The following is a 12,051-nucleotide window of genomic DNA, read 5'->3' on the forward strand; positions in this document are numbered from 1 at the left end:
TTTAATATATTAATTTATTTATTCTCTTTTGTTTCCCTTGTTTTTTATTGTTGTAGTTATTATTGTTGTAATTACAACAATTGATGTCATCGTTGTTGGACAGGAGAGAAATGGAGAGAGGAGGGGAAGACAGAGACGGGGAGAGAAAGACAGACACCTGCAGACCTGCTTCACTGCCTGTGAAACAACTCCCCTGCAGGTGGGGAGCCAGGGGCTCGAACCGGGATCCTCACACCGATCCTTGTGCTTTGTGCCACCTGCACTTAACCCTCTGTACCACCGCCTGACTCCCCGACCAGATTCTTTAAAACTACCTGCACGTCTGAGAGTTTTCACAGCAGCGATAGAGAAAAATCAGCAGGTAATGAAAGAGTTTCTTCCCACCTTCCTCCCTTTCTCCTTTTTTCCCCTCCCCCTACTAGATTAGAGTCAAGAAGTTAAGAAAAACCATAGTAAGGTTCATTCACGTAATGGGAAAGAATCTCTGCTGTGACATTTGAGCTTCGCACACACTGGGTGAAGCAGGACTGCAGGTATCTATCTCCCTCCCTCTCTATCCCCTCCTCACCTCTCAATTTCTGTTTTTAATCCAATGAATAAATTAAATAGTAAAAATTTTGCAGCCATTCTTGGGAGAACTAAAAGCTACTAAACTAAAACTAAACTAAAAGGTGGAACTGATAAATGGGGAAGTGATCCCCAGTTGCAAGTAGTTGAAAGACAATGAAAGTAGGACCGAAGATGGTGTGAAATATCATTCCAGGAGAAACAGTAAGAGAAAGACAACTTCCTTGGGCAATCTGTTCTCAGCTGAAAAAGACATACCCCAAGAACTGGGGAAGTTAAAGGATCAGTCTGGATTCATGAAAGCACATCTCAAACTTAGAAGCCTTTGAAGAGCCCTAAATATCCTTTGGAGCCTGCAGCATTGGCTGATAAGCTCTTCATGTCTGGAGATGTAGTTGTCCTTGATAAGTTGCTTGAAAGACTGAAGGTGGGGTTTCTGAATCAGTACTAAGAGTTAGCATTTGAGTTGACTACCTCTAACTCAAAGACATACCAGGCAATAAATTAAGCAGATGTTTAGAGATGAGAGCTGAAGCCATTTTGATCTATTCTAAAGCAAGAAAGTTCCTTCTTACATGCGACTTAAAAACCAAGAGAGACTCTTCTTATGGACTTGTCTTACGCCAAAAGTGTCATAAGCCACCACATTTCACAAAGGGTCAACAGGTCAGATATAGCTCACCACGTAAGGTGCATGCCTTGTCATGCACATCACCCAGATGTGAGTCTGAGCACCATATGGGAGGTGCCATAGCACCAGAGGAAGCTCCAGGGCTGTGGTGTCTTTCCCCTGTGTCTCTATCTGAATGCAAAAGCATCCTGGAGGAATGAAATCAGGCACATTCAACATCCAAGACCCATAAATGACAAAAAAAAAAAAAAAGCAAAAATAGGAGAGAGAAAAAAACAGAACAAAGTCACAGATACCTCTTTCACCAGTAAACTTTCCGCTTTGTGCTCAGCATCTTCAGGAACCGTTGAGTACAATGTTCGGATATCCCAAGGAACAGTGGCAGTCTGAGCAGAACAATGAAAAGACGTTAAGCCTTCCAGCAGGGGAGAATCAGGCAGACCAGTCTATCAAAAATGCAACAGGGAAGTTTTTTCAGTTTTAGCTTCTGAGAGTAAGTTGAAGAGACGGGGGACTGTTAACAGATGAGAATATAAAGAATGGGTTTTAGCTATCAGAGTGGAGGGCCTCTGTTTTTTTTTTTTTTTTTTTTTTTTGTGGCTATCACAGAGATGGGGCTGTAGGTGAACAGCCCACATGAAATTAAATGAGAAAGACAAGAACTCATTTGTATTTGGATTAAAAAAAAAAACAACAGTAACCAAAAAGTGTTGGTGAGGATGTGGAGGCATAAGGACACTTTGGCACTACTGGTGGGACTGTAAATTGGTCCAACCCATGTGGAAAAGAGTCTGGAGATAGGGAGTCAGGTGGTAGCACAGCAAGTTAAGTGCACGTTGCACGAAGCGCAAGGACCGGCCTAAGGATCCTGGTTCGAGTCCCTGACTCCCCACCTGCAGGGGAGTCGCTTCACAAGCAGTGAAGCAGGTATGCAGGTGCCTGTCTTTTTTCCCCCCTCTCTGTCTTCTCCATCTCTTTACATTTCTCTCTGTCCTATCCAACACAACAACATCAATAACAACTACAACAATAAAAAAACAAGGACAACAAAAAGGAATAAATAAATAAATATTTAAAAAGAGTTGAGATATCTCAGAACATTAGAAATAAACCTACCCTACAACCCAACAACTGCTTTCCTGAGGATTCACCCAAAGATAACAAACCTATCAGAAGAGACCTATGCAAACCTATGTTCATAGCAGCACAATTCATAATAGCCAAAACATGGAAGCAACTCACATATCCAAGGGCAGATGAGCGGCTACAAAAGTTGTGGTGGGGGGGCTGGGTGGTAGTGCATCGGGTTAAGGGCACATAGCACAAAGTGCAAGGGCCAGCTTAAGGATCTTGGTTCAATTCCTCAGTTTCTCACCTGCAGGGAGTCGCTTCGCAAGTGGTGAAGCAGGTTTGTAGGTGTCTTTCTCTCCTCCTCTCTGTCTTCCCTTCCTCTCTCCATTTCTCTCTGTCCTATCTAACAACAATAACAACTATAACAACAATAACAACTACAACAAATGCAATAACAAGGGCAATGAAAATGGGAAAAATGGCCTCCAGGAATAGTGGATTCATAGTGCAGGCACCGAGCCCCAATGAAACCCCTGGAGGCAAAAAACAAACAAAAAAAAAAAAAAAAAAGAAAGCAAGCAAGCAAGCAAGCAAGCAAGCAAGCAAGCAAGCTGTGGTACATACACACACAATGGAGTACTACTCAGCTGTTAAAAATGACAAAACCATCTCCTTCAATTCATCTTGGTTGGAACTTGGAGGCATCATGGTAGTGAGATAAGCCAAAAAGAGAAGGATGAATACTGAATGATCTCACTTTTTGATGGAACTTAAGAAACAAGGACAGAGAAGGAAATCACAGTGACATTTGGACTGGGTAGGGTGCATTGCACGAAAGACTCTACTGAAGGAAGTCGAGGGTGAGGGTGAAGAAAGCCAAGGGGTCCTGGTGCATGATAACAAAAAAAGGGGCCAAGTTGTAGGTGAAAGTGTTCTGCAGAGAACTTTCCTGAGGAGATGAGAGATGGTATCCATGTGTCAACAACTGCAATGTAAGCCATTGATACCCCAGTGAAATGATAACATACATAAAAAGACAAAACTAAAAACTGTCCAACAGAAACAACCCTGTGATTCTGACGTAGAACTGAAGTCATTAGTGGCTGGGTGGAGGATGGATCAGTGGGAAGTGGTAGAGGGACACAGGCACAATGGTGGTTGCCACATGGCGTGGGCATAGACAGTAGAATGAGAGGTGTGTCTGTACCCCTGACACATGTACTGCCTTATAAATCAAGCTTATCTCAAAACAAACACACACACGCACACGCACACGCACGCGCACACACAGACAAGGAAATCTCCCATGGCTCATACTAATTTGTTCTCTAAGAGAGAAGATTCAGGGGACTGGGTGGTGGTGCACATGGTTGAGTGAACACATTACAGTGCGCAAGGACCTGGGTTTCAGCCCCCGCCCCCCACTTTTTCCCAGGCAGGGGGAAAAGCTTTGCAAGTGGTGAAGCAGGGCTGTGGGTATCTCTCTCTCCCTCTCCCTCTAGATCTCCCTCTTCCCTCTCAATTTCTGGCTGTCTCTAGGCAATAAAAAAAGATTACTGAGAGAGAGGGAAAAGAACAAGAAGAAGAAGAGGAGGAGGAGGAGGAGAAGAAGATTCAAGCCTTCTTTTGACTCTCATTGTCAAGATTGCAACTGACTATTTTTTATTGTTAATCAGTGAAGACCTGTTTTAAGCTCTTTCCTTCTCTGTAGAACACACAACTGGCAGTGGGTGAGAGGTGATGTGGCCAGTTGAGTGTACACATTACCAGGTTTGAAGATCTGGATTCAAACCCCCTGCCCCCATCTGTGGTGTGGAAGCTTTCTGAGGGTAGAGTAGTATTGCAGATGTCTCTCTTTCCCTGTTTCTCTCTTTATCTTTAAGTAAAAAGAAAAAAAAAAAACAGAATGAAAGAAAACACAATCTAGGGCATCTATATATTCTGGCCAATTTATTTCTATTGGTAAATATTTTTGTTGTTTTCAATGCTAAAATAAATTAGAAATAGAGGAAACATACAAAATCAAGATTTCAGTCTTATAAGGAAGAATGCTTTAAATATACCCAGGATAAATGTAGTGTGTGTGTGTGTGTGTGTGTGTGTGTGTGTGTGTGTGTGTGTATACGTGTGTGCACTTGGATCCCTCCATGTAACCACAGTCAGGAGTGGGAAGGCAGAAAGTATGGTCAGTCAATCTGACCCTTGGAAAAAATTCAGCATTATACTGCTGTTTTTTTTTTTTTTTTTCTTAAAATAAACAAAATAGATTCAACTTCAGAGCTGCCAAACAGCTTTCTATTAAGTGGATTGAATTCATAAATTGAAATAACAAAATGTCTCTTAAGAGATAGCACCTATGGAGTGGGGGTTAGACAGCATAATGGTTATGCAAAGAGACTCTCATGCCTGAGGCTCCAAGGCCCCAGGCTCAATCCATTTTACCACGGTAAGCCAGAGCTGGAAGCAAACAAACAAAAACAGCACCTGGAACTGAATTTCATAGCTCCTCCAACAGGTAATGATAGCATTCGCTAAATTCCTTCAGTTTGTGTTCTTAGGAGGCCCTAGGGACATTGGGTTGGTCATGTTAATATCCATGCTACTAATTGTTGGGACCTTTTATTTTGCACATTCCCAGACCCACAAATGTATGATTTCAGTTTCTCAAGCTTGTTGGAACAGTTCTATATATTTATTAAAGGCATGTTACTAATTGTTGGAATATTCAAGAATCTCCAAACCACTTCCTCTTTTCAGAGGGATGGGTAGGTAGGTAAGAGAGTTTAGGGCATTTCATCTCTGAGTTCACAGCCAGTGTTGACAACTGTGTCAGTTAAGACAATGTCATTCCTTCTCTTCCAGTCTAAACACTTCCAGTCTTTGAAAAATCTCCCTTTTTCTTCACTCCTCATGCAAAAGACATTGGGCCTGTTTCCTTCACTGCTAGAACTTCAGTTCCTATTTGGGCATTTACATATTTCTTATGGAATGTATTAAGCATGTCTGTGTGGTTAGTGTGGAGAAGGTGTGTGTGTGTGTGTGTGTGTGTGTGTGTGTGTGGTGTGAGAATGATTATGCATGAGAGCATGTGTTGATGAAGGTATGTCTAGTGTGAACATATGTGAGTATGTGTGTGGTACATGACTGTGGGTATGTGGTATGTACATATTAGAGAGAACAAGGCTTAGACACTGTATAAGAGGAAGAATGTCATGTGTTTCTGCGTTCAAGATGCATCGTATGATTAAGAACAAACCCTCACCCTGAATACAGGGTTTGACTATAGCCGTGCGAACAGAGCTTGGAAGTGGTGAGAAGCAGGCCTACCAATCATTTATCTGCCGAGGGTAGATAAATACACAAGGAACCATGACTTCCACTGAGTATGTTAGGGACATCTTATTATATTTTAGGTTTTAAATTTTCCATATCTTTTGAATTTCCTCTTTCAAATGGAGTCTTTTATTCTAGCCAGACTTGATACCAAGCAAGTAAACTTTTGGACATTTGGAGTAGATAAAGATGAATACCTCAACTGAGCTTTGAGGATTATTGCTGGATTTCAGTTATCTGGGGGTGACTTATTTCCTGTTTGGGCAGATAACTTGCAGATGCACTTGATTGGTTTCCAGGGAACATGACATAGTGTAACCTACTGGCAAGACTGGGATCATTATATATATATTTAGGACTTCAGCCATTATTTACAATAAAAAATTTATACCAAAAAGATTCTGCTTTCTCTTAATATCTTACTGTCTCTTATTGATTTCTTGTTCTTTAAAAATTAATAGCTGAGCCTGGGAGATAACCTTCCTAGTAGAATGGCATCTTGCTATGCTGGAGGCCCTGAGCTGGAATCCAGTACTGCATGAAAACATCATGGACAACACCAGGGGAATTCTTTGGATGATGAAGCAGTGCTGTGATGTCTTCTTTCCTCTGTGTATCTGTCTGTCTGTGTCTCTTCTCTCTCTGATATGAAGAGTGAAGAGAGTCCCTCAGGGAGAACATTCAATGGTGGTCCACTAAGAAATAAATAACTCAAAGTTAACCGCTGTCCTAAAACACTCTAAGTCTGTTGACAGTAATGTGGTCCAAATGTAAGCTTCTTGCTCAGTTATACTGTAAGTCAAATGTCTCACTAAGACATTTGTGATACAGGGCAACACAGTCAAGACTGAGTTGGTTTAAGAAGCATATGTATATTTTTTGGTTAATGGTAAGTATCAGGAAAGTGGGTTCATGTTTCCAATCATAATAATCAAATGGCTACTTGATTTAGGATGTCATAAAGCAAAGACAGAACCCCCCAGTACAGAAGCTAGTACTCACATATGGTCTATGAGATTGGAAATTCATTGAAGTTGAGGTTCTAAGAACTCAGCATCTGTCCAGTCATGTGTGCAAAGGTTACAGTGATTCCTAATGGCCTCTAGTTATAAAATGACGCAAGCTCTAGGATGAAATGCCTGGCATTGAAACACTCCCAAGGAATTGTGTTCTAAATATAAACCACTCTTTTCCAACATGCATGGAATCGTTACACCTCTGTTAGCTTGCACAGAACACACAAAACATGGAGAATGAGCCACATAGCCAATCAATGCTTCCGATATGTCCTTGATTTCAGTTATGTTTTGTTGCACCTCTGGAGGGCTGGCCTGTCAAAGCAGAAACCCTACGTAAAGTTTCACCATTAAGCCCAGCGATCCATCTGCTCATTTAAAAAAAATTTCTTTACTGTGTCTCCACTGAAGCAAAAAGGACATCCTAGCATGTGTGTCACATTTGCGGAGGGTATGAATGTGTCTACAAAGAATTTCTTTTCTGAGAATTAGATGCTTTCAGACCACGACAAATTGCCTTGGCCGCAGCAGACTTCCTGTTCTCTTTTATAAGCCCTCTTTTATTTTGGTAATTAGTGTAGCCGAGCGGCATGAAATGAATCTGAGGCTGCACGGGAGCTCTGCCGAGCCCCTCCTATGGTGGCAGGGTTTTTTTTTGTTTTGTTTTGTTTTTTAAATAAGGGCTTATAGTCCAGAGACTAGGCACTGAAAATCAAAACCGCCATTTTACGTAGAGTGCAGCATTCAGACGTTTGCTTGTCAGTTCAGGTTCCTGATGTCCAAGCACCTTCAGCTACAAATCTGCCACTTTTCTGGTTTCCTTTAACTCTGCAGTGGGCGAGTGGCTTTGTTATAGACACTATTCTACTGGCTCAGACACCCACAGAAAAGTTCATTTCAAGCAAAGTGGAGTCATTGCTCAATTGGTCAAAGGCCACATTGACCTGGCTGGGTTCCTTCCTACAGAAATTTTATCCACACTTCTTTTTTTTTTTTTAATTTATTTTTTATTTAAGGAAGGATAAATTAACAAAACCATAGTGGCTTTGTATGTTAACTCTCTTTTCAGCCACCAGGTTCCAGATGCCATCAGGATGCTGGCCAGGTTTCCCTGGACTGAAGACCCCACCAATGTGCCCTGGAGCTCTGCTTCCCCAGAGACCCACCCTACTAGGGAAAGAGAGAGGCAGACTGCTTTTTTTTTTTTAATTGTTTTTTTTGAATCTCAAGTTTAGCATAGGTGCTGGGACCTTTTGAGAATATCTAGTTCATCCAACACACACACACACACACACACACACACACACACACACACACACACTCTTAATATTTGAAATTATATCATCACTTTCTGTATTCTACATACAATTTGCAGCTTTAAGAAAAGAGGCAGCTTTTTCGGTGGGGGAGACAGCATAATAGTGATGCAAACAGACTCTCATGCCTGAGGCTCCTAAGTCCCAGGTTCAGTCCCCCGCCCCACCATAAACCAGAGCTGAGCAGTGCTCTGGTATTTCTCTCTCTATGCATCTCTCTCAAAAAAATAAAATAAATAAAATTTAAAAAAGAGGCAGCTTTTCTTATCCAGGGGCTAAGCAAAGCTGCCCCCCCCCGATAGTATTGTAGATTCCTGATGCTTAAAAGGACAGAAATGATGTTGTTTATAGTAATTAATCCACAAGAGCTTGAAAATTTCACAAACTTCACAGTCTAGATCATTAACTAATTCTTCACGATCAATTCTGACTAAAGCACTTGTCGGAAAGTGATATTCAAAGGAATCTGTCCCGTTGAGACACTGATGGTGCCTTTTACTCTCGGGTAGCTGACACTTGCATTGCATCTGTTTCCTAGGAGACAGTTTTCTTTTCTGCATTCAGAAAACTGCTGTTGGGAGTTGGGCTGTAGTGCAGTGAGTTAAGCTCATGTGATGCGAAGTGCATGGACCGGCATAAGGATCCCGGTTCGAGCCCCCAGTTTCCCACCTGCAGGGGAGTCGCTTCACAAGCAGTGAAGCAGGTCTGTAGGTGTCTATCTTTCTCTCCCCCTCTCTGTCTTTCCCTCCCCTCTCCATTTCTCTCTATCCTATCTAACAACAACATCGATAACAACAACAGTAATAACTACAACAATAAAAAAACAACAAGGGCAACAAAAGGGAAAATAAATAAATAAATATATTAAAAAGTGCGGTTGTGGTTTTATTTCATTTTGGTTTTAGCTGCTTGGAACTGTCACTTTAATCCCTTCACACTGTCTTAAGGAATGCTCTTCTTCTTTTGCTGAAGTGAAATCATTACTTAATACATAAATAATGAAAAACTGTCCGTAGCTGGACTGTTGTCATCATCTGGCCAAGTCACACATGAGATTCAAGCCATCAAAGTACTCAAGAACTGAATGAGGGCATCTGAAAGATTTGGCTCATGATTTTTTTTTACACTTGGACTGGTGAAGCACTAAGCAACTCACTGTACTTTTTAGAATTGTATGTGTGAGAGAGAGAAAGAAAGAGAGAGAGAGAGACCAAGACCAGAGTACCCGGTCACCATTTATAATGTTCTATATAATGTTGCCTTTCTTGTTTTTATGGAGTAGCAGAGCATGCAACCTGTCTGTGGCTGAGACATTTCCCTGGCTCTCAACGTTTTTATTTTCAATTCATTTTCCAGGTTGCAAAATGAGCCTGACTTCCTCTGAGAAGTGAGAGAACACAGTGCTCCAAAAACTGAAAATACTGATTACACCAAGTCCTCCCATTAGCAAGGGCTCTGAGGCGGTGGTTTGAGCTCCTTCTTCTGAGAGACTCTGGGAAGAGGCTTGTCCACTGTTGGGCCTTCAGACATGACCTTGTGATGAGTCACCATCGTAACCTATCTGCCACACCAATCCTGTGTGCCTTCTTATGTTTCCTCTTCCTGGCTGGGCTCCTTCCTATATAAATTTTACCCATACTTCTGCTTTCTTGTTTTCCCTGGTTCTTTCTGAATCTCTAGTTTAGTATTAGGTGCTGGGACCTTTTGAGAACCTCTAATTCATTCAACATATATACATTTAAATATTTGAAACTATATCATCACTTTCTGTATTACACATACAATTCACAGCTTAACTATAAGGTGTTTATTGTAGACCCCAAAGTCATGCTCCTCTAATGATTATTTCAGCCAACCATCTTACATGTGGGCTTTATTTTATGTAAGGAATGTACCTTAAATCTGCTTTTGGAATGAACTATAATAATAAGTGGAATTATTTTTCTTATCTTCCTTCCTACTTCTTTTTTCCATTTTATTAATTCCCTTTAAAGAGTTAACTATTTGAATGCAGACAAGTATTTTTATGAACCTTTCGCACCCCATCTCTTCATCCATCCCCACCCCAGTTCTAGAACAATCTTTCAGTAATACCACTTTTTCACACATGCATTTGCATGTGTGAAATCCCAGATTTTATCCCCAGCGCCAATATGCCAGAATGGATGCTGCTCTGGTCTCTCTCTTTCTCTTTATATCATAAAATAAAAAATAGGGAGTCGGGCAGTAGTGCAGTGGGCTAAGCGCAGTTGGCGCAAAGCACAAGGACCGGCATAAGGATCCCAGTTTGAACCCCGGCTCCCCACCTGCAGGGAAGTCCCTTCACAGGTGGTGAAGCAGGTCTGCAGGTGTCTGTCTTTCTCTCCTCCTCTCTGTCTTCCCCTCCCTCTCTCCATTTCTCTCTGTCCTATCCAACAACAACAACAACAATAATAACTACAACAATAAAACAACAAGGGCAACAAAAGGGAATAAATAAAAAATAAAATAAAAAAATAATAATGATAAATAAGTACAACTATTCAAAATCAGGGCTGGATAAATAATTAAGGGTAGTATACCTGTATCAGCATGGTTTAACCCCTGCACAATTTGGAAGGTGTTATAGTGCAGGAGAAAGCTCTGTGCTGTGGCCTCTCTCTCCCTCTCTCACTGAAAAAAGTAACCTGGAGCAGAAACATGTATGTATGAGACTTTTCCTGCCTCGAAAATAAAACTAAATAAATGCAATGATTAATTAATGACCAACATACCACAGAACCCACTCTTGTAAAGGCTTGAATTCAGTGGCTTAGAGCACATTTACAGGGTGTGAGCTAACATCACTATTTGGGTTTAGAGCATTTCTATTACTGTCAAAAGAATTTTATTAAAGCAGTTACTTCCCATTCTTCCTTCTCCCCAGCCCTTGAGACTTACCAATCTGCTTTCCCTCTTTATGAATTTGCCCATTTTGTACATCACCGGCAAATGGGTGGATACCACATTTCACTTTGTATAATGTTTTCGAGTTTCATCCATGTTATAAAGTGAGTCAGCACCTCATTTCTTTCAAGGGCTGATTGCTATTTCCATGTTATGGATATACTACAATTTTCCATTGATTACACAGTGAACATTTGAGTTGCTTCTACTTTGGGGCTATTGGGAGTAACACTGGTATGAGTATCCATGTACAAGCTTTATGTCCACATATAATCCCAGGACTATCAAACACAGAGCCGTCTCTATCATCTCTCTGTCTCTATCTATCTACCTAGTGACCATTTCTCCCTTACTTTTTCCCTCTCTTTCAAATAGAGAGATGATACAGGGAAAGAAAGACACCTACAGCACTGCTTCATCTCATGAAGTTTCCCCCCTACTTGTGAAGACAAGGGGCTTAAGCCTAAGTCTTCACACACAGTAATATGTACACCCTACTGGGTACAGTGCTTCCTGCCCTCCACGTATTCTTAGTGAACTGAAATAAGCACTCCAGGATAACTTTTCTCAAGTATTTTTCCCCCAAAGATGTGACTCACTCTGGGTTTCAGGGAGTTAATAAACCCAGCAAATTGTGCTTCTGCATTTTCTAAGTAGCATGCTGTTTAGACAGAAACTATAGCAAAAGTCAAAGTGCTGATGTTTGCTTCCTGTTCTCACAGTTACTGTACATCCTTGAAAAAAGAGATTTTCAAAATACTAGCTTGTGAACAGTAAGAACAGTGTCATTTAGAATAACCTAACATGACAAAGATTAGCTTTCAAGCTACAACTACAGTGTCCTCACTTGAACAATCAAGCCTTTGAAAGCCTGCTTTAGGGGCTCAGAGTCCAAGCTTTAAAGTGAGGTTGAGAATTCTATGAAATGCTAAACTGTGTCTCAGTAAAAACCAAAACTCACAAGCTTTTTACTTTTTGATTTAAAATCTATTAAGGTCTTCCTGATTCTTCTTCTAAAACTGACTCATGCAGTTGAGGCTGGAAGTCCCCAAAGACAAGCATATGAGCCATTGATATCCTCAAAAAAGTATATCAGAATCCTCTCACTCTTAGTAGTGAGTCTATGAAAATTACAGAGTGTATTGAGAAGCCCTGGGGCATGAGACAAGAAGCTACTGATCTCAAGAATGGA

The 12,051-nt window shown here is 41.1% G+C and overlaps 1 protein-coding gene across 3 annotated transcripts in view; it reads right to left on the bottom strand.

Moving 5' to 3' along the window:
* Positions 1 to 12,051, bottom strand: part of DOCK10 (dedicator of cytokinesis 10) — a 309,226-nt gene that overhangs the window by 155,164 nt on the left and 142,011 nt on the right. For all 3 annotated transcript variants that reach the window (XM_060193683.1, XM_060193682.1, XM_060193684.1), the window contains exon 3: positions 1,495 to 1,584. In XM_060193683.1, coding sequence (XP_060049666.1) covers positions 1,495 to 1,584 — 90 coding nt within the window. The remainder of the gene's footprint in view (positions 1 to 1,494; positions 1,585 to 12,051) is intronic.

The sequence above is a fragment of the Erinaceus europaeus genome, chromosome 7, assembly GCF_950295315.1.
Source record: "Erinaceus europaeus chromosome 7, mEriEur2.1, whole genome shotgun sequence".
NCBI classification, from domain to species: domain Eukaryota; kingdom Metazoa; phylum Chordata; class Mammalia; order Eulipotyphla; family Erinaceidae; genus Erinaceus; species Erinaceus europaeus.